At 42.5% G+C, this 22314-nt stretch overlaps 4 protein-coding genes across 4 annotated transcripts; all 4 read right to left on the reverse strand.

Annotated features, from left to right (window-relative positions):
* Window positions 1-3866: 3866 nt before the first annotated feature.
* On the reverse strand, window positions 3867-6587 carry LOC135650450 (probable xyloglucan endotransglucosylase/hydrolase protein 28). Its single transcript, XM_065169792.1, has 4 exons — window positions 6179-6587; window positions 5948-6048; window positions 5316-5524; window positions 3867-4579 (listed from the first exon to the last, which is right to left on the reverse strand). The coding sequence occupies exons 1-4, from the start codon at window positions 6405-6407 to the stop codon at window positions 4096-4098; spliced, it is 1023 nt and encodes a 340-aa protein (XP_065025864.1). The 5' UTR covers window positions 6408-6587; the 3' UTR covers window positions 3867-4095.
* A 5321-nt stretch (window positions 6588-11908) lies between these two features.
* LOC103968540 (protein TITANIA) lies at window positions 11909-17184 on the reverse strand. The gene is made up of 2 exons (XM_009381793.3): window positions 15205-17184; window positions 11909-12759 (listed from the first exon to the last, which is right to left on the reverse strand). Exons 1-2 carry the CDS (start codon window positions 16979-16981, stop codon window positions 12209-12211), a joined length of 2328 nt encoding a protein of 775 aa, XP_009380068.2. The 5' UTR covers window positions 16982-17184; the 3' UTR covers window positions 11909-12208.
* Window positions 17185-18780: 1596 nt separating this feature from the next.
* Window positions 18781-20075, reverse strand: LOC103968541 (zinc finger protein 4). Its single transcript, XM_065169828.1, has 2 exons — window positions 19870-20075; window positions 18781-19666 (listed from the first exon to the last, which is right to left on the reverse strand). Exon 2 carries the CDS (start codon window positions 19608-19610, stop codon window positions 18945-18947), a length of 666 nt encoding a protein of 221 aa, XP_065025900.1. The 5' UTR covers window positions 19611-19666; window positions 19870-20075; the 3' UTR covers window positions 18781-18944.
* Window positions 20076-21110: 1035 nt separating this feature from the next.
* LOC103968542 (probable ascorbate-specific transmembrane electron transporter 1) lies at window positions 21111-22225 on the reverse strand. Its single transcript, XM_009381796.3, has 4 exons — window positions 22027-22225; window positions 21887-21935; window positions 21609-21808; window positions 21111-21519 (listed from the first exon to the last, which is right to left on the reverse strand). The coding sequence occupies exons 1-4, from the start codon at window positions 22186-22188 to the stop codon at window positions 21268-21270; spliced, it is 663 nt and encodes a 220-aa protein (XP_009380071.2). The 5' UTR covers window positions 22189-22225; the 3' UTR covers window positions 21111-21267.
* Window positions 22226-22314: the final 89 nt, after the last annotated feature.

The following is a 22314-nucleotide window of genomic DNA, read 5'->3' on the forward strand; positions in this document are numbered from 1 at the left end:
CCCCTTGGCGTATAATGTGAACATAAACTCACATTTAACAGATCGAGGGCGATAGTGTCAACTACCAAATGATAATGAAGTTCCCGACGAGGGCTACTATCGAAGAGCTAAGAAGTAACCCAAAGAAGTTGCATTAATGCTACTTGATGATGGTTTCCCTATTTCATAAATTCTGATATGAAGAATCATATATGAACTCTCAAGACATTACCAAGTTTACCCCACATCCTAAGCCAGTAGAGCTAATAATCAAGGTGCATCTAGATAAAGCTCAACTCGATCAAACTATTAAGATCAATGCGACGTTTCTCGAGGAGAGACATGAGAAACTCATCAACTTCCTTCGAGAGAATGTCAAAGTATTCGCATGATCACTAAGAGACATGCTAAGAATCAACCCCAATGTAGCTCAAAGACAACTCAGATCAAGAAAAAAAATGCCTAAAGTGCGTGGATAAAAAAAACTCAACTCTGGTCAGGTGCCCCAACCATCTCGTTGCTCAAGGTGGAAAGGTCGAGTGCCTCGACGCCCCTCATTATCTAAGGTCTAGAAGTTGTGCATCTTGACCCCTCACCACCTGAGGCATAGAGGCCGAGCAATACCGACCCCCTCACCACCCAAGGTATAGAGGTCGAGCATTATCCTAATCTCCTTTGGGTGTGCTTAAGGTATGTTAGTTGGGTACCCCTACTCCCTTTCAGAAAAGCAATCAAAGAAGAATAAAATTAATATTTTAGATGAGCTAGACATCACGCTTCAAGACCCTCACTAAAGAGCTCCCGAAGTACACCTTTGAGAAGAGGGGGGGGGGACGACATATGATAGGGAGAATATCAATAATAAATCACTATATAATATTTAGCCTTTACGTAACATTCAGGCTAGAAGAAGGTGACAAAAGCTACCCCCACTAGTCTGTCCATATGGATATAAACTCAAAACAGATAATTATAAGTTATCTTTACCCTTGTTGCTTATACAGATAAGAGGTTGAATTGAGATGGTTAGAGGTAGTTGAAGGTTGCCTCTTTGTAGAATATTATGCTCATTTATTACAATGTATAAAAACTCACTTTAAATAGGGTTATCTTTTATGACTCATACTATATTTACCTTTCTTATGTAACTAACTTGAGCCTTAAAGGGATTAGATTGGAAAACCTCTTAACCTCTATATTCGTATAGATAATACTCTCGACATTTTTTACCTTAGTAATTCCTCGAACACCATTATGCATACATGCCAAAACTACATCGAGCTAACTAGGACAACATCTTCCCACAAAGGTATAAAAATTTTAATTTAATTTTTTTAATTCACATATATTTTATTTATATTTTATGGCTTTAAGCTGAAAAAAGAAGAAGAAATAGTTCGTCAAGTTTCTTCGTGAGATTGCTGGAAAGATGGAAGCGAGGCAAGCTTGCATAAGTGATATTATTTTTTTCCTTGTTTAGTTTGACTTTTGAGAATTTTAATTCAATTTCAACTCACTTTGGATCAAAGTGGTCAAATCGAATCAAATTAGTTCCTATTGGACCAGCGTCCTATTAATCAAGTTTGAGATTGCTTTTCTATTGATCAAGCCGTGTGATTTGCCGCGTTTGATGTTTTTGGATAGCGGACGGTCGTTGATGGTACCCTCGTAACCCGCTATATGTTGCGTTTGATTGCACGTGAGATACACGTGATAATTAAGTACTTGAGACAGAACCGCTTGCCCGTTCCCTCTGCAACGGCCTCCCTATCTCTCTCTCTCGCTCGGTCGCTCGCTTTTTCTTGTTCTTCTTCAAACCATCGATTACTCGTCCTCTTCAACTCGCTTTTCGCTTCGCCGTTGCTCCCGTTGCTGGCGTTCCGATGCGGTCTACGATGCCGTCATCTTACATCGATCAGAACTCCTCGCCGATATTTTTGCTTTGAGGGGTTGGGAAATCAGAAGGGGTTTGATGGCCAAACTCATGCCAGGTCAGTCAATCTTTGTGTTTCAAACATAAGACAATCGCCTTGTCAGCCTCTCTTATCTTGCCTTCTGCTTATAATGTTCCTGTTAATGTTGGTTAGCCCGATGAGGTGGATACCCTGCTATATGCGCCTTTTCGCATGTGTTGGATTCTTCGCGGGATAATATTTTGAAGAACATCCAAAAATCTTTGGATTCCAGTTTTCTTGTAGGGACCGTCCCTGATACCAATCATCCAGCTACCTGGATGTTATCGTATATGATCCTTTTTTGACTGATAGTTTTACCTCATGATTAATGAAATGATTTAGAAAGGCAGCTGTTGTAGGTGACCATACCCTAGATATGATGTGAATTGTAAAGTTCATCAATGACCAGAGGTCACTGAGAATATCATGAGAGCAATTAATACAAATCAAGGAAACCCAAAAAAAAAAAAACTGCAATCAACTGTTTGGTTTTCCTTGTATTTACTTTTTATAATGTTTTCCATTGTTATTATTGAACAGTGCATGTCAGTATTAGTCCACATGTACTACTCTGTTTTCATTATTTTCCATGTTGTAAAATAATGATTTCTTGAATAGTTTAATCTCAAGATATTGATTTAAAGGATTGAATTGAAGCCATAAATTGAATGAGGCATTGTTCTCTTTATTCTGGCGTACACAAATATTGGTCCAAGGAGATAAAGGTATACGTGATGATGTGAAGGGGATGATAAAGACAAGGTACTTTAATGCGGAATATAGTGGGGGTGTTCATGTCTAACGAAAAACAGACACCGTGTTTTTTTCATTTGAGATTAAAGGTTGTTTCTGGGCCAGCGGCATTTAATCCCTTTCTATTTCCTTTTTGTGTACTACAATATATTTTTCCCCTTAAATGGATCATCTCTCTGTCAGCTTTTGCTCAAACCATCAGCTTACAGCAGCTAGTATTGCTCCAATTAAACCTCCACCGATTAGATGAACTCACCACTTGCACAGTGATATCAAATCGAAATCGTCATTTTTATGCTGCAGTCATGTAAATCCTATTCAAAGTCGTGGCACTTCAAGCTTCGATTGCTAGGCTGGGAACAAGCATGAACAGGACCAGCAATTCAAGCTTCGATTGGTTAAAATGCTCTTTGTGCACTAATATTCGAAGAAAATTTGTGCTAGGCTTGATTTTGGTAAATGCTTGAGGGTTTACACCTAACTGTTTTCTCTGAGACATGGCTAGTTTGAGCTTTATTCCAGTCTGATCTATATATTTCTTTGACATAAATTGCACCTCTCATCAAGGTGAAACCATAGGCATTGTCCCATTTTCCAAAAAAATTTCACCCTATAATGAAACCTCAAATGGACTGGTTCTGTGCATGATACTGCAAAGTCGTACTTCCGAGCATAATTTTCTTCTATCAGATGTACTTCGCAGAATACTTTCCTTGTAATTGGATGTCACTTGTGCTCGATGATCATAGTATGGTTGTTACTAATCTTTAATATGTTTTGATTTCTTGACATTTCTGAGTACAACATAATGCAGCCTCCGTGATCTCTGTGGATTTAATCTCGATTGCCGCTAATCGATACTGAAAAATAGTTTCTATAATTTTCCCTATTTATTTACCAAGTGAAATCTCTTTTCTTAAAGATGGGGGAGACAACCACCTGGATTCGCACTCCTCAACTCGCCGTCTAATGCTGGTCCAGACTCCGTGTTGGCTAAATGGGTACGTGGATCATGCCATTCCTCGTTCTTGGTAGTTTATAGTGCCATTCATAAATGATCAAAGCAAACTCTTTTCCCCTTTCATAAGATTGCCTCTCACGAAGCCACGGTCCTCTTTCACAAGTAACACACCCATGGATTTACTTGGGTTACGAACACAAGTTATGTTGCAAGGAACAGGAAACTAGAAAGGGCGGGAACCACTGTTGAGCAAGACGAGACTCCAAAACAAGCTTGGACAGACTAGGTTATACATATGCATGTCACCTAAACAAATGTGAATCTAATCTATCCGACGTCAATTCAAATTTGCTATACAACACCAGAATAGTAGAGTAGATGGTACACAAAAAATAAATTCCCCTCGCAGTACCTGAACCACTTATTCGATATCCAAACCACTGGGACTCAGAGAACTGAGTCCACCGAGCTGCGGCCGTAGCGCTTACCGCGGCGGCGGCGATAGCTCAACTTTGCCTCGCCTGATGCAAGGAAATCCTCGGCTTCAGGACCGAGATTACACTCCGGTGGTGGTGTCGGATAACGAACGCGATCATGGCAGTACGAGTAGGTGATGTGCTTCTTTCGGAACTTGTCCATCGCCGTCCGTTGATCTGCTGACATTGTGATGGTATCGTAGACTGCAGCGTCGGATCCCAGACAGGTGGTTCTGTGTTCAATCGGATCGACGGCGCAGCCATGGAGCACAAGGTCGGCGAACTCGGCTTCGTAAGGGGCATATTTGTAGTTGACCTTGTAGCGGCCGCCCGAGGTGGCCCAAGTGGAGCCATCCCATATGGTGGCATAGAGGGACATGGGCTTCGAGGGGAAGTCCCCGCCCATGGCTTGGGTCCTCACCACCTCCCTGATGGGGATGTCGTCAATGTAAAATCTGCCCAAAGAACAGAGAGAACCGGATGAGATTAGATTCGGTGAATCTTTTGTGGGAAACGTTGAGACTCTACATCTGCTAGTCTACGAAAACAAAAGGGATGCATCTAGCATTCACCATTATTCCTTGGAACCAATAGTCTTCAAATGGTGAAACCAGACACCTCTAGCCTTCCCTCCAACTGATCATGATGGCATCGCAATGACATAATAATGTAATATTATGTGCATCTTACGATATCATAATGCTACGAGCATGTTTTCAATATAAAATCTGTTCTAGGGAAGGAGATTTAATTAGGTCAGGTTATAATCAGGAGATCTTTCTAGTTGGTTGAAAGCTTTCCATTTATTATTGCATGAAAAGCGGATCATGGCCATAGAAAAGGGGTAGCACGCATGTGACTCGTTTCCAAGTAAATCCGGGTGTGGATGTCTTTCTGTTCTCTAGCATTTTATCTTTTTCTGCACAAGAAAGCAAAGGCAAAGTAGATTGATTTTAAGGAAGCAAAGCATCATCGTTGCTTGCAACTTGTAAAGCCAGCTAAAAGAAAATTTGGAAGAAAACCACTTAAATTCAGAGATAAACGATGATGCACAAGTAAAGAATAAAAAGAAATAAAATTCTTAACAAATCAGAATGAGAAATATAGGTTGTCATTATGAAATCTTCGATTTGACTAGCAGAATCATAAAGGAAATCAAATAATATCCTATATATGTATGTAGAAACTTACATGATCCTTTCACCGCTCCACAGAATGGAGTACTGGTGGTAGTCCTCTGTGGGATCGAACCAGAGCCCGTATCTCTCTTCCCTACCAACCGCGGTGCTCCCGTTCCCATAAACATTTGTCTGAACCCTCCACTCCCTGCCTCTTATGTTGCCCAAGAATTCGAAATCCAATTCATCGTGTGTCTTCTCGAATACATCTCCGTTCGACATCTGCGTCGACATCAAAAGAATCCTTTAGTATCCTGCAATCACAATAACAAGTCTTTTCTGATCAACTTGCCGTAGGATGCTGTTCTAAGTTGAGGAGAACAAGAGAAGAATAGAGAGCTATCCTTGTAAATGCTACTGGGTTCTAAGAACTGACCTTTGTCGACTCTTAGGAAAATATTAAAGACGATGCAAATTAAACGACAGAAAAAGTCAACGGGCTTCGATGGCAAGGTCTCAGCTCAAGGTGAAAAGAAACAGGGGAACCAATTTTTTTCCCTTTCCCAAGAAGCATAGACAGAAAAAAAAAAAACATTAGGAAATGCTTAGGAGTAGAGATGCTTGCCTAACTGGAATTTCAGCTTAGAAAATACTATCAGTACGCAGGAGAAGAATCATGAGCTTATTGTGGAAATGGAAGCATACATAAAAGGCAACAACGACTCCGGCAGCGTAATCTGCAGGCAGTTTGATGGAGGCACTGAAGAATCCATGGCGATAGAGGTCTTGTGACGCAAATCCAGCACCTAAAGAAAGAAACATCCATTGAGAGTTTAGCAACAACATCCATCCATCTGTTTATAGAGGAGATGAAAAATGAAAATAATGAAGCAGGGACAGAGACAGTAAAAGAATAGGAAGGTAAGCAGCAAGCACCGGTCCGCCGGTCGAGGGAGAGGTGGACGCTCCTGCCATCGCGATGAAGCATGAGATTGGAGTCTCCAAATAGCTGTGTATAGCCTTCCTCAAAAGCGAGGGTGGTGAGGTTGGGCAGTTCTGGGAGAGCAGTAGCCTCATTGGAGAGGAACAGCGCAACACCCAACAAGAGGACGAAGAAGGACGAGGAAGAAGAAGAAGAAGCCATCACTTCTACTCTCAAGATCATCTCTCTGCTCTGCTCTTCCCCTCTCAGCCTTAAACTACCTTGCTCGCTTTCTCTAGCTATCTCTTTCCGTCTCGGTGGTTTATCTTATCGTGGAGGCAAGAGTTGTATCTTATGTTCCTTGGGTGAGGAGGAAAGAAAGGTCCAGGAGTTGAAAGGAGAGGGCCATTGCTGGCGTTTTATTGGGAGCCGGGAGAGGAGAAGTTATTTCATTGGAGACATGGGTGATGAACACTGGATGGTGTTTGACATTACTATCCAAGCATAGAATAAAATGCAGTAAAAGGTGACCATCCGATAGTGTAATCTATTTCGTATTGTATTCAACAGGTCCTACGTTTGATTGTTCCATTTTTTATACAACAACAATGGTTTGGTTTGTTTGAATGCATGACAATCTATTTTGTAAACGGGAAGGTCTTTAATTATTCCACGACTTGGAGACAAACATTATGCTCATCTCACTGATTGATTGAGAGTGGTCATGGCTTTGTTAGGTGTGCTAGTCTAATCGATCAATGTGTAATTGTAAGTACCTGCTAGAAAAATGAAACTTACCAACCTCTTAAGAGTTGGCATTCTGAAACCTGTGGCCTTGGCCAACTCTTAGCTGTGTCGCATATCTGACAACTCGCCCTTGGCCTCAGCCAACAGCTGAACATTTGTTCTTGTGCACACCCTCATCCTAATCTGATCGGATGAATGCAGTGCCAGCTAATGCCCTACGCAGCAGCAGACTCCAAGAACAATGAGCAGGGGAAGAAGAACAAATGACTGCAGCATGTATCTTCGTGCAAGGAAGCTCTCTCATACTTGTGGACTACCTTTGCCATTTTGATGATTAAAACCAAAACCATGAAAATGGTCTATATTTTTGTATGGAGCAGACTGCATGATTTTTTTCACCCTCCCATCATGCGGAAAGTAAAAGATGACGGAGCTACTGAAGTTAACGTTTGGATTTTTAATCTTGGACGTAGTCATAGACAAGGCCAAATTAAATTACTCAAATCCTTTGCAAACCCTACATGATGAAGCCTGGATTTCTTTTCTTGTATGAGACAGAGAGAGCAAGAAAAAGAAAAAGGGATGATGAAGACAAATGTTAGGAATTCGGAGCAGTGATTCGAATGGGGAGGACATTTTGGGTCACATGCAAACGCGCAAAGATTTGGAGGTATTTGTGAGCCAATTTGCGCGTGGTCGGAGCTTAGCGGCTCATTCATGATATAATAAGATACTGTTGAGTGGTTAGGCGGTGCAAATCCGCAGGATTTAAGAGAAGTCGTCGTGTAGCCACGGCATCGGTGTGGCAGAGAGGACCCCATCGCTGGACAGGCTGTCTTAGCCAATCGCAGCTCTCGACTTCACTCTTCCCCGTGACGACTCCTCCCTCTCCGCTCTTTTTTACCTTCGTCCCCATGCACGCATTGCTCTCCGTCACACTCTCTCTCTCTCTCTCTGATTGTATTTTTTTCCCTTGGCTCGAAAGCACAAAACGTCCATCATGCCTAGGGACCATGGCCTTGACTCGATGCTCGAAGGCCAGGCCGACCTGTGACCCCAACCACCAGGCTTTATCCATTGATGTCTTGTCCTGATGCAGAGGGCACTGCGACTGGAGGGGGGGGAGTTAATGAAGGGGAGGTGGCTTGCAGAAAAAGGTTTGGGGGTGGGGGAATGGAGGTCATTTTCTCTGTGCTAGGGCTACAGCTGTGCTGCATGTGGTGGTGGGAAGAGGAGGAGGGACAGGATTTAAGCGGGTGATATCCAATTGGGTGGTGGCCGTGGCATTGTCTATCACGCAAAGGTTGGCCATAAAGATGTGCCGTGCTTGCCATGGGGAGGAAGACGGAGAGAGAGAGCCGAGCTTTTGCATGGGGATCAACTTCCCTTGGGGACTTGGGAACCATGGAGGAGCATGTTGGCGTGCTGCGGTAGACTATGAGACTCACACCTCACATGCTTTGCCACGGACGAGTTATACAATGCATGTTACCGGAACCTAACAATCTTAAGTTAGGGGTGGGCAGGCTGCAAAGATCCTTAATCATTTGTTGCTTACGTTAGGGGAAGAGAAAGGAGAGCATATGCTTCTGCCAGTGACGACAGTAGGAGATTTTTTTTATCAAGAGAGAGGATAAGAGAGAAATGAAATGGAGTATGGTGTCTGATATAGAGAGAGGTATGAAAATCTAGGCCTTCACCCGTCGAGATAATAACATGGGCTCTCCGAGTTATTTGTTGCTACGAACATATTCCTTTATTTCAATATTTATTTTCGTCAGCAGAAGATCCTCTTCATGAGAATCAATATTCGATGATTACTCGATTATCCAATTCAAAGGAAATCATAATATTCTTTCAAAATTTTATATCTTAAATTGTCTACTCGAGGAATATAAATCATATTCCATTTTGTATATACGAGTCACTCTTGGATCCAAAATCAACATGTCTTACCTTATTTGATTTGTTACATCAGGATTATTGTTTGAGGATCATTGTACAATCTATATCCCTGATTCTGGAAAGAAGATTAAGAGTATAAGTTTGGAAGAGTAAATATTATGACTAATATATTGAGTCATAAAGTAAAGCGGGTGAATGTCATACGGAGAGCAAAGGCATACCCTAAGCCACCACAACTGGGGTAAGCCAAGTTAGCATGAAGAGAGAGAGAGGAGGAGGGTTGGCATGAAGAAGAATGTCGTTTCTATTCATAACTTATGGGGGTCGTCCCATTTGATGAAAGTGTGACATGACTGAGAATTAGATAAGGATATGCCACATATATATTTAGACAATTGGAAGATTGTCGGATCGATTTCAAGAAAAAGAGAAATAGAATATTCATGATTCATGCCAACAAACTGAGTTAAATTTTGGGTATTTCACGTATAGTGACGGATACGATAATATGCAATTTCATGAAAGAGTTTTCCTTTTTAATTTTTATTTTTTATTTTTCAGTTTGGTGTGGTTATTGTTTTTCTAGTATCTTAAATATTTCTCATCATCACTGATACTTTTTCTTCCCTTTGTTGCTGCATTGACACTATTGATTATCGTTGCTTCTTCTTTCAATGAGTGTTATTGATCACCTCGAAATTATCTCGCTTTTGTCTTATCATAATCCTCTATGTTTCGTCATTTTCACTCTTGTCATGGTAGCCTCCTATCCTTCACGAGGTCTCGTCGTGTTTTCCCTATTGCTTCTCTCCTCCTATTTGGATCCCACCTTCATTGACAAATATTTAGAGTATTAGAGGAAAATAAGAACACCAAATGAGAAGTTTTAAAAAATAAAAATAAAAACATCATTCAAAATAATCCCAAAATGATAGAGAAATCGTCCTATAATAATTGTATCAATAAGTTGAATTTGAGCGCACTTCACCTATTACATATAATATAATAGATAAGTGTGCATTTATTTTAGTAACGTGAAGTTGAATTATGTTGAGCACGATATGATTTAAGTATAGTCTAATTAACATTTAATATTTAAATTGATTTATTTATAAGACTTGTATTCAATAATGATTGGTATATTAATTCACCCTTCATTGATCATCGATTGAACGATAATTAATCAGGTAAAATACTCGAGGATCGATCTTGCTGGTTCATTGATTGGGTTGATCATATCGATTCACTCGCTTGTGACACAAATCCATAGGTCAAATCTATACTCAGTTGATGTCGAAGAAGTGTTTTTGACTATCGTCATATCGATCGTCGTCGTAATGTTGTCCGCATGTTTGCATAATAAAGTGGAAAACAAAGCAATTGCTTTAAATATATATGGATTTTTTTTTGCTAATAATTAGGTTTTGGTTATTGAGAAACTTTCATAATTGTTTCGCATACTTCTTTCATGATAATTGACGTTCCAATGCGAGAGATTGATGATTTGAGGATTTTGCCTAAGAGCAATCGAGATGTCAAAATATGGAAGCATGAACATCACCTTACGATGAAATCTCCTTTGATGTTTATGCCAAATCATTTCTAAAAAAATAATAACGATTGTGTTATAAAATATTCTTGAATTCTATATGATTATATGGAGCATTCTTATGGATCTTATGGTTTTAATTTAGTAGCCACATATCGCTAAAGCAATTTATTGTCGTGGCATGGGAGTTGATCCTCTTTTGACAACATTCGAACGATTATATTATAAAAAAATATTCTTAAAGTTTGGATGACTATATCAAGTATTTTTTTTTTTTATTATGATATATATCTTGCGGATTTAGTTTAGTAGTAGTATGACACATCACCGAAGTGGATTATTATTGTGGTGGTGTGGGAGTTGACCTTATTTTTACATAATTCATCAAATTAAAAAAAAATCAATTGTTAGTGGGAGGTTAGATTGTACTATTATTACTTTTAGCTTAAACTTATCGATAATCTTACTAACATATTATTATTTGACTTATATTGTATGATTGTCGGAGTCGTTCCTCGATCAAATTACAACACGAGCTTGAACCCAACTCGAATTGTCTGTATCAATTTAAAAGAAATGAGAGTATAAAACGTTGCCCATGTATCAATATTTGATTAGTATAAATTATTTCCCCAAACTAATTCACTGCTGTAAGGTAAGAGTCTAACCTTTGGGACACGTGCACAACTATTTACCTCGTTTTGGTTACAATGGATGTGATATGCCATTATCTTTTCTTACTTGATCCATTTTTCTTGTAAGATAATGAAATGGAAGGCCAATGAACATGGCCACAATATCTATCATTCGTAGAATATTGGATGGAGCATACGCAGTACGAGAAGAAGAAGAGGAGAAAATGAGAAGGTGAAAACAGAGTAGGGAGAGGAAGAAGAAGAGCTACTTCTACATTTCGGATGCGTGCGTGCCGCCTTTGTCCTCCGCTGCGGACACAGCTCGGCCTGTGATCTGTACTCCCTGTCAGTATACAGAACTGTCAGCGCGGCGGTAAACTCTGCTGCTGCTCTGTGAGTCGTACCTTTGGCTACGTATCGATGGCGGCACTGTTGGTTCACATGCGGTCCTTTGTGCCATCTCTCCCACTCCTCGCCTCTCTCTCTCTCTCTCTCTCTCTCTCTCTCTCTCTCTTGCGGTTGTAATCGGAAGGACCATCCACCCCACCACCAATCCATCCCTTTCTCTCTCTCTATGTGCTTCCAATCGATCTAAGCCACGCCTTGTCAGATGACGAGCTCGTCCTTCCACTGCACAAGCTCCGGCGCAGGTCCCTCCAAGGTTGAAGGACATGGGCACCTCATCATTGATTTGGCCATTTAGAACATGGCAGGAGAAAGATGCTGCCTGTCGCTCTTAAAGCTTTCCTAAGACAGCTCATAATAGGTCACCAGAGGCTGTCCACTTCAATATCAACTTGCCAATCATGGTGGCAAAAGTGATGAGATATCTATAGATCAATCTTAGTAGTGAATAGAGTAACCAAACACGAATGGGCATCTACAGAACCCTCGCTGATTCAAATGTGTGAAACAAAAAGTCTCCGACTTCGCATTTAAAGAACAATAATCACAAGAAAGTGCATACTGTAGAAGTCCATGAATCACATATTTCATACAAGTGTTATACATGAACAAGTTGATGCTATCTAATCCTGATTCATGAACATACATATTAAGCAGTTGAATTGCTATGGAGACTGCCAAAACTAATTTAAACATACACCCAAGTAGCAAGAAATGAGTATTCTGTGTAGTTGTTGCAGATTAGTTCAGATGCCATCCGTGATTACCATGTACAAAAGAGCACACCTTGTGTGTCAGCTAAGCTACACCCACATCTTCTTTGTCGCTTCCATCCGTTCGAGCAAACCGGCAATCTCAGCTTGCATCCTCATCTTCATGTTCTGATAATCGCAATGAGAGTTTTCGAGAAACTTCAGTTCCTCCAGCTTCTTCCTGCGCCTATCTTCAGTCTCCTGTAGCAAGAGTTTTGCGATCTTGTTACCGTAATCCTCCTCCAACTTCTCAGACTTGCCACGTACTATATGGCGGTAGCTCTCAACTTCTCTCCTGGCATCATCAGCTAGTTTCTGGAATAGCTTAGCCTCTGCCTCCTTGCATTTTACAATGGTCTCCAAACTCTTGAATCCATCATCCTTCAATGAAGTAAAATGGGGTTCTAGTGCAACAGGCTTGGCATCTGCTTTCAGTGCATCTATCTGTTTGTCCAGTATAGATGCGGTGGGGCTAAAGCTGATTGCAGATTTTGACACATTGATGGCTGCTGCTGATGGAAGGGGCGTATCTGCATGCTGGGTTGCTTGAGCAAGTATGTTTTTAGAGGAACTGCCGGTAACGGAAAACTCCGTGACTCCATCTGAAATAAGGAATGTAAGGAACAGTTGGCACTAGAAATTTGAATGCAAACACTTGACACTAGGCAATTCTAGAATTAAACAGATAGATGCTCACATTCCAGAATTCACAAACATTAAGAAGACACATCTGGCAGAGTCAGACGCATATGGCATTGCATGCTTAGTTGGACCCCATTTCAATGATCTTTATTTTCTTATTGTGATAGCTTTTGCACAATGAGCGGTTCCTATGTGATTGCTCTTTCACGAATCAAGTTCTGCAACAGTCCTAATACTTCAAAATCTTAAAATCGATGATCTTTGGACATGTCCATTAGGTCATCATACCATTTAACAGACTGAATACCAAATCCAACTCTATATGAAGCCAAAATACGTAGGATATGCAGAATCTCATTCTAAGCCATGTTTCCTGATTCATAAGCACTTTCTTCTTAAATTCTTCTATAATCACCTTCCGCTCGAACTGTAAGTAATTATGTAACTGGATCTTCAATCAGAAAATTCATGTCCAATATATTACTCTAGAACTATATGCCCATTTCTGCTTGATAATTTAGATTTTGATTTGTCCATCATATTCTCACATCCCCTAGGAGTATAAGCATTCTTCTTGACTACATTACATTGTCTTTCACGACATGCTTTTGCATTGAAAGATGGAACTAAGAACACATGTTCAACTTTGCAGACTAATAAATAATCAGTCTTGAACATCAACATTTACACTTCTCTTTTGGAAATCAACGTTATATAAAGATCCTTCATGTATTGGCAAGTAGCCTCAAATTACACATCTCATAATAAACCTGCAACAATAAAATTTAGGATCATTCTGTTTCTGATAAAATACTTTCATTATCATTTTCATACTTCACAAGCAGGAATAACCATATCTGTACAGCATATTCTTGTCAACCTTGCATCACTCTGCCCAGAATGTCCATGCCTGCACTTTCTACTACTTGTTGCCAAGGTGATGTGAAATGAAAATGTAAAGACTGAAATATGAAGCATGACCAAAGCATCTGTTGTAATATAACTACTGGTCAAAATAGAAGGTGATATACTGGGTATGCGTATTCCGATAAATATTCGTGATGTACAAAAACAAGAGGACGCTATAATTGAGCTAGAGTCAGTGGTCACTATTTAATTTTTATATATGGCCTTTCACCATTTATCAATATCAGTCAGCCACTTAATCTTATTTTATATTAACATAAACAGTCCCTTCAGCACACACACATCACTAATGATAGCATAATTGCAGAAAAAGCAGATCCCGAGGTTGTGTTGCATTAAAGATGCAAATATATAAAACAAAAGTTCCATAAACGTATTTCTGTTCCTGCACTAGAGAACATGCTAAGAAATTTTTTGGGAAACATCTGAGGACCAGCTATATGCTTAGAACACATTTTTATTCAAAGATAAAAATTGTTGATCAGGCATTTAAATAATAATGACATGGGAATTAAGCACCAACATAGCCTATCCACAATCATGTGAACAAAGCTTTTGTACTTCTGAGTAACCAGGGCACAGAAGTACAGGCTATGATGACTGCCCATGCATTTAATTAGATATCCCCAGGAACAAGCTGATGAGAGCAAACAAGCCACAAGCACCTTCATGAAGGGGCATCTAACATGCAGTAATAGGAGTGAAGAATGAGAGACATAAAAAGAAAACCTCATGGAGGATCAACATATAAATTCGGATGATAGGAACCGAGGACAAAAAGGAAAGTATAGATGCAAGTTTAAATAGCAAGATAATAGCCACTATCTAGTAAAACAGAGCTTTTAAAAAATGAGCAGTTTCAAAAGGACTATGACACCCGGAAGGCCACCTTCAAGCAACACCTAAACAAGAAAATTGTGTACATCATATTCATGACCAAACAAAAAACTTATAATTGCTACCTCAACAAAAACATATATTGCATCAGATATAAGTACTAACTGCAAGCTTTGGTATAACCTAAACAATTACCAAGAAGAGAAGTGCAAGATGTAGCCATGCATATAGACAAAACTCATCACAAAGGAACCCTCATATCCCATAATACAGGCTCACTCAACATAGAGGAGAGGTCCACTCATCAAGGGAGTGGATGCATCGTTCAAAGCACACAGGCAGCAATATTCTACACATGACCTGCTAAGAAATCAAATTATAGAGAGAAGAGAAGCAAATAATGTTAAGGCCAAGTTATTTTTGGCGTTTCTTGCAATCCTGTGAACTAAAACACCACTATAGAAAGGCTGACTTCAAACATCATGAAAGACACAGCCTTCATAATCGAATATAAAAGATGATATGAATCCGGCGCAGAAAGATAAGATGGTGAACTAAGGAAATCACAGAACAGGTAAGAAAACCACAAAACAAGGATATTACTGACATCAGAAGCAACCAGAGATCATCAAGATACTCACACTTGAAAAAAAGTAGCATGCAAGCACATGCATCCTCCGGGGAAATTACTTTCTTGATGAGCATGTTGAGGACCTCCACAGCTTTTGCATGAAGCCCCTTTCCTTCAAAATCTTCACTAGCTTGGAAGATCATTCTAACACAGTCCAGCTCTTTCATTAATGCCTCAGGACCCCAATTTTTAGCACACTCATTAAACACATCTTTGACAAATCCAAACATCTCAGAAGCATGCCCACATCCCAGGCACTGATATTGCATCTCAGTCATGCCTCTAGGTCCTTTTGAGTTTGGTCCGGGCCTAATTAAATTCTTCTCAATGCCACAAATAGCATGGCACCAATGGGAACAATTATCACAACCAACCCAACTGCAAGTATTCAAAGCACAATCAAATTTGAAACATACAGGACATGTGCAGGCACTACAGAAACCTTTTCTGGTGGAACATATCTTGCAGACACAGTCATCAACCGGCAGCACATTCTTACAATTCACATTCCTGCACCTCATGAGCAAAAAAATCTCGACCAACTCATTACTGGGGATTCGGCTCTTTCCCGAGACATAAGATATGGTACCAGTCTTGATAGCAACCAAAACTTCAAGGTGCGTCCTGTGTGCTTTTGAGAGGATCTCAAACGTAAGATCCGACCTCCTCTCTAGTTTCCTCTGCAGGCTAGTAAACTCATGCTTCTTATCCGGAACTTCCATAAGGTTCCTGAGACACTCTCTCAGTGCTTCCAATGATTCACTATGAGATTCATAAAGCAATTGTGCAATGACAGGAACCGACTCAGACACTAATTCTCTCAAAACCTTATCCAGCCTAGAAAGCATGCTATTTCTGCCGCTATCTGAACTCACAACACCAGTAACTTTTGCAGGCCTCGCAGGCAATTCAGATGGAAAGAAAGAGACATTTCCTGAGCTGTTTGCCTTGTACAGACTATTGTTGAGTTCTTTGTTGTGGTTCGCAAAAGCAATGGTATTGCCATCACCCGCAGGCCTAAACTTGCTATGAACTGAGCCATTCGTCCCCTCCCCGGCAAACCAAATCTTATCATTGTCCCCCCTCGAGAAGTCATAATTATCGGTGGAGTTCCGTGTCAAGGAGCAGCTGGGGTTATGTGAAAACGGGACGGAGCACGAGTACGAGAGCGAGGGGGCAAAGTCCTCCGAATTCGCAGCTCGCATGCTATTACTGTAACTATTTTTCGGTGGAACCACCAAAACAGGGACACTCGGAGTGGTAGCCACCCCGGCGACATTCGTCGCCGGAATGGAAGAGTTGAGAGACAGGGAAAGGTTGGGCGGGGAGAGGGAGAGGTTCAAAGTCTCGATCTTAACCTTCTTCTTGCGGTCATCGGCCTCATCGGCATCCTCGGGCGTCTCCCGCTTCGCGGACGGCTTGCCACCAGCCAATTGAAGGAAGTCTCGCTCGATCCATCGCCGATCGTCTATGGCCGAGATGTTCGGGGCGACCTCCTTGCCCTTCAATCGGGATTTCTCGAGGGAAACGAGGAGATCGGAGCCAAGGCCCTCCTTTTCATAGGCAGCAGAGGCCCCCGGTTTCATATTGTCGCAGAGGTAACTGAGCGTGAGCTCCTGCGGAGCGGTGGTGGCGCCGTGTGTGGTGGGTGGCGACGCGGACGCGGCGGCATCCCGAACGAGGTAAGGCTTAGATGGCGGGTCCTCGAGATCAAGAGGGTCAGGGCTGCGATGTGGGAGCTGGGGACTGGGAGAGGAGTCCTTGCGGGGATCGGATTCGGGGAACATGGCGGAGGAGAGGAGAAATCGAAGGAGAAGAAACTGGCGAGGGTTTCGGAAAGAAGTATCGAAGAAAAAGTAGGGTTTTGAGGGGTTTACAATCGTCTTCGCCCCCCGTCTCCGAGCTCGAGCTCGCGCGCCCGCTCTCCTCCTCCTTCCTTGGGGCCGTCGACGTCGCCGTCTCCGATGTTGGCGCGGTCTTATGCTTCGTCTCTCTTTTAGCTTTCGTTTCTTTTTTCCGTTAATTCTTCGTTTCGAGTGCTCCGCGGGATAAGCCAAGTGATGCGATGGATGGAGGTCGGGTCGGGTGCATCTTTTTGACAGCTGCTTTGGGACTAGGGAGAGCGGCTGTCAAATTGTACCTGAGGTGTAAGATACCGTCCTGAACAACGGACCATAAGAGCAGGGAGCAGCTAACCTACCTTACTCAAAACAGGAAACAGTATTTTTCCACCAAATCTGCAATCTTCAACGTGCGCCTTTATAAGGGTGACGTGGGGCCCGCACGTCTGTAATGGGCAGGTAAATGCGTTTCCTGCTTTGCCACGCACAAGGATGTGGCCTCCGCGTCTGTAATGCAAGGCGGGGGCTTATAATTACGAGAATGCCAGGGGGCGCCGTGGGATTTGGTGAACCGTTGACATTCCATTCAACGGCTGGGATTTGCGCGTGACATGTAGGGGTGGTGGGGCCGCTGGCGGCGACAGTGCGGTCGTGGTGGACCCGATGCGGAGAGCTCAATGGGCAGTTTGCGTTCAAGTGGGTTTCACTGAATCTTACTCGACCAGCATTAACTCCCTTCGTTGACACGTATGCTTCTTTTACATGCTTTAATGAGACCTTTGACCTCCTGTAACCATACAGTAGATTCTAAGATGAGTCATACATCATAAATCGTTGTTACGGAATAATATCTCTATCAGAATCCGAATCTAAAGTCACTCTATTCAACTACTTGGCTCACTTACCATCTTTACTTTTAGATAAAGAGACAGTTTGTGTAGGGTGCCAATGTCCTAAATCCTCCCAATATTTAGTTTTCATTAGTTGCATCGACTTGATCATTGTATAGCATCTACTGTTATCGATGTTATGGTGGCAGTGAATGGAAAAGAGGTGCAGTGGGTGGACCCATTGTTTGACGGGAGTAGTGATTCTTATGATCAAGGAATATCGTATGTGGGAAGCATTAACTGGTAGTGCAGCTCATTATTGAAGCATCCATCATTTCTGGGCATGTCAAAAGAAGCCTTGCTCAGAATCTTCAGATAACATGTCTGGATTTTGGAGGAATATATCAAAGTTAGTGCAGCATCAAGAAGTGGTGTAATCTCAAGCACCAGGGTTTGCATGATAATATATGTATTAAAAGTTCGGTAAGGGAACTACATCATCAAATCAAACTCTTATATGATTGGGATTTAGAGCCACGGTGGAGGAAATCATGCTACTTCATGGAACTTTTATTGGCATTTCACGGTAGAATGAAGAGTGCAGAGGAGAGAGTCAGTCTGGAGGACACAGTTCACAGCATGACAAGAGAGAGAGGCTTATTGTTCCTCAAAATAATTGACTTGTTATACAACATAGACTTTTGGCAATAGGGTCGAGAGCTTTCCCAGGAGATGTTTGTTGATCTCATCATCAACCATCTTCTATATTGATCTTTCAGTGGGTTTCTTTTGGTCCACATACCCACTACTGCATCCCATCATACTATGCCTTACAGTGGTTCCTGGAGGAACAAGCCATAACAATGCGAAGCACTGCATTCTACAGAGTGCATACAGCATCAAGGATTTACCAAAGAAGCAATGCAACAATCTAAAGCCAATCATAACAAATCAATGGAGAATCCACATCCAAACCTAAGCACAAGTCTAGCAAACAAGAAGCTTGCTAAACCGTCACATGCCTCACTGTACATTGTCAGAAGAAAAATTGTTCTTGAAGAGATACCAATGTCGAACACCTAGAGCCTGACAGTAAGGTCAGGCTCCTCTGCTGGCTGGTGATCCAGTTTTACCGAATTTGCACTCCCAAGCAGCTCAAGACTTGAATCTGCCTCCGGCCTAAAGCTTCCAGGCCAGAAGAATTCCACGTCGTGATCATCTAGAAAGACAGGCCTTGGCTCGAGCAAGCCTCTTCCAAGGAGTTTAGTGCCAGGGCTCTCCCTCCACTCCGTCATTCTCTGGTGCATCGATGAGTGTGCCTTGATTCCCAGGGAATGGAGAGCTGAGCCATGGAGGGGTAATGATGCAATGCTGCTATAATTGTGTGGAAACGCATCTAACCCGACTGCCCGCTTGGCGAGCGTTCGCTCCCTCTTGTGAGCATTTTGATGGCCGCCCAACGCCTGGGAGCTGAAGAACTGTCGTTGACAGTAGTTGCAGGAGAAGACTCGGCGGGAGTTGGGGGGGCGACACGCTTGTGACTCACTGCTGCTCTCGCTTGTGCTCGACAACGAGACAACCGCCAGTGCTGTGGAGTCTGCGTTGACGGATAGGGAGAGGTTAAGAGAGATGGGCGTGTCCTGCTTACTGAGAGAAGGAGAGGTCTCTTGGATGCACGTATTGGAAGCCACTTGACTGCTTGCTTCGAAATCATCTGCTGATGCTTCCGGGTTGGAACTGCTCATGTTTAGGCCCTGTAACAATAGAGACGCTGACGTACAAGAATTTAGCCCTCCTTCAGCTGCATCCACAAATAGAATTTATGGACATTTGAGAGACCCAGATTTTGATAGAATGAGTCCCAATACTGAGAAGGAATTTAAGAACAAAGCATTCAAGAATCAGTCCCAATACTAAGATAGAATTCGACATCAAAGTTTGCAGAAAGTATCAAGCATATGAGGTAAACAAAACGGTCCTAAGATAGTGAGCAAATATACCAACCAGGGAGGTAGATGTATCCTCAGCTCTTCCATGTGGGGAGGTGACTTCATGGTTCCTGATCTATTTCTGAGACAAGAAGAGGAAGGAGAAGAAGATAGAGGAGGAGACGGATGTGCTGTGAGGTAGCCATATATAGCGGCATCTAGCGAGGTTTAATTATGGAAAGCAGAGGATGGGCCAGACGAAAGGCGTGGGCATGGAGAATTGACAAAAGGACATGACACTGTTTCCTTTTCTTTTCTTTATCGTCCACTATAACTGAGATGCCCTTTTTCATCTCTCTGTCACCTCCACCAACATAAACACCGAAAAATAAATCCACGAGGATGAAGATGCCACCGTCACCTGCATATAAAGGGATAAGAATAGAAGTTCCTAAGAGACCAGAGGAGGCCAAGAGTGCAGCATCGTTCTGCGTGATTGGGCTCCCGGTTGTCTGTCCCACACCGCGTCCATGGAGGTGGACATGCCTGCGCAGGCTCATCCGTTCTTCTCTCAGAGCTGCAGACAAATGATCCTAGCAATTTCTTCAAGAGCCATACAATAATGAACAATGGGGAGGGACCATACACAGCTGCCTTTGCAGAAACAGCGTAATGTGTGGATTGAGCATGAAGAGTCTGATCTTGACTTGTGATCAACCTCCAGCTGCATGTTTGAATCGTGTGAATGGAACAGACAGAAATAGCTGTTCCTGTTGATCGACAAGTGAGGATAGAAAGAAATCTTTTATCTCAAAATAAAGAACCAAAAATCTTCTTTATTTGTGATTCAAACGAGGATATCAGAAACTCTTTGAACTGCATGAGCCGAGCAGTGAGTTCTGAGGTACCACAACGCATGCGGTGGTCACAGATGTTTGTCTCATGACATGCCAGTGGCAGGATAAAAGTAGATTCTAAGCATCGTTTTGTTGCTTTCGCTGTGGACGAGTTGAGGTGTATGCCCCCATGTTCATCTCCTTTGCCATCACATTTTCTTGTGGTAGCTCTTTGTTGCCATAGCTTTTAATTTGATATGGCTTCTGCATGTTGGACAGCTGGCCAGTCATAAGCAGCCATGACATGAATGTAACAGTAGCAAAATGGCAAATGAATGTCCTTATCAATGCATCATATGGTTTCCATGTGAATTGTTTGTTCGATCGACCTCATTCACTGGCAGAGTTGGTGTCTTGTGGTGTTTACTCCACTCGTGGGAATGACGAACACCACCTTAAAAAGGACACTACGGTAGGCGGTAAAGAATCAGCATTCTCATGTCTCGTTTTATTCAGCTAGTTGAATAGGCAAACCATAGAAACATACTGCACACTCGCTCTTTCTCGCTCCACTGACAACAAAAATAGAGAGAAAACACAAGGCAAATAATACTCAAACATCTCTAGCATATCAAGGTCTAAATGGACACCCTGGGAAGGGCCACTGAAATGCTCACGGCCACAGCAAACAGCAGGATGAATAGGCCAGTGAAGTTGATCAACCGAGATTCTGCTCCCGGCGCTGCATCGATCTGCACAAATCCCGTCTCCGCCGTGCACACCGTCAATAGAAAGATTGCTAGCCCGGCAGAAACATGCAATGGGAGCAGCAATATTCTCGTCGGCTCCGACGCTTTCAGAAACCAGAAGTTCACGAACCCGAACAGCCACTGCAAGCAAACGAGAACGAGAGACTTCTTCCTTGTTACTAATCTCGAACGAGAGAGAGATGAGTTGCAATGGAGGAAGGAAGAAGAACCTGCAAGCCGAATAAGCAGATGGTGCACATGCCCAACCAGGAATGCAAGCTTAACATGTCGGGCATGGTGTTGGCGCTGTGGTACTTGAAGGCAGCATAGATGCCAAGGATTCCGAGGCCCAGTGCAACTAGATGAAGCATCAGGTGGACAAACTTCTGTGTTTCCTTCCGAGCTGGGATTGTCTTGTAAGCCATGATACCTGCTCATGACACATTGCCATGTCTTAAGTAATCAATCATATAGGCATTATACGTCCATTACTGACAAGATCACGTACCTTCTCCGATCACCAGAATGAACCCCATACACATCACAAGAGGATGCACCTGTCAGAATCACCCAACGAACGAATCAAAACGAGGAAGAGGGGTTATCAGGTGCTCATACGATGTGCAACGAAGTAGGGGAACCCTGTACATTGAAGATGAGATTGGGGTCATCGGAGTGCAGCCTGGCGGCGCCGCCTCGGAAGTGCAGAACCCACGCGAGCACGAGGACGAACACCGTGAGGGCGAGCACATGGGCGACTTTGGTGACATGGGCGGTGACCAGGAACGCAGGCTTCACCGTGTTGGGCATGGCGTCGAGGGTGGCGTTCGTTGCATGGACTGCGTCGGCGATGACGAAGCTCCGCCCTCCTCATTTTTATAGCTTAATAGGGATGGGAATCTCTTGCTTGCTGCTGTGGTGGCATTGGGAGTTGGG

Source organism: Musa acuminata, chromosome BXJ3-10, assembly GCF_036884655.1.
Source record: "Musa acuminata AAA Group cultivar baxijiao chromosome BXJ3-10, Cavendish_Baxijiao_AAA, whole genome shotgun sequence".
In the NCBI taxonomy this organism is placed as follows: domain Eukaryota; kingdom Viridiplantae; phylum Streptophyta; class Magnoliopsida; order Zingiberales; family Musaceae; genus Musa; species Musa acuminata.

Excerpts from the sequence above, each read along its gene's own strand:
- LOC135650450 (XM_065169792.1), bottom strand. The coding sequence starts at position 6,407 with ATGATCTTGAGAGTAGAAGTGATGGCTTCTTCTTCTTCTTCCTCGTCC. Across the intron at positions 6,049-6,178 it reads CTCCCTCGACCGGCGGACCG|GTGCTGGATTTGCGTCACAA; the intron begins GTGCTTGCTGCT and ends TTCTTTCTTTAG. Across the intron at positions 5,525-5,947 it reads GAGTCGTTGTTGCCTTTTAT|ATGTCGAACGGAGATGTATT; the intron begins GTATGCTTCCAT and ends ATGTCGACGCAG.
- LOC103968540 (XM_009381793.3), bottom strand. The coding sequence starts at position 16,981 with ATGTTCCCCGAATCCGATCCCCGCAAGGACTCCTCTCCCAGTCCCCAG. Across the intron at positions 12,760-15,204 it reads CATGCTACTTTTTTTCAAGT|ATGGAGTCACGGAGTTTTCC; the intron begins GTGAGTATCTTG and ends TCCTTATTTCAG.
- LOC103968541 (XM_065169828.1), bottom strand. The coding sequence starts at position 19,610 with ATGAGCAGTTCCAACCCGGAAGCATCAGCAGATGATTTCGAAGCAAGC.
- LOC103968542 (XM_009381796.3), bottom strand. The coding sequence starts at position 22,188 with ATGCCCAACACGGTGAAGCCTGCGTTCCTGGTCACCGCCCATGTCACC. Across the intron at positions 21,936-22,026 it reads ACCCCAATCTCATCTTCAAT|GTGCATCCTCTTGTGATGTG; the intron begins GTACAGGGTTCC and ends TGATTCTGACAG. Across the intron at positions 21,809-21,886 it reads CATTCTGGTGATCGGAGAAG|GTATCATGGCTTACAAGACA; the intron begins GTACGTGATCTT and ends TGTCATGAGCAG.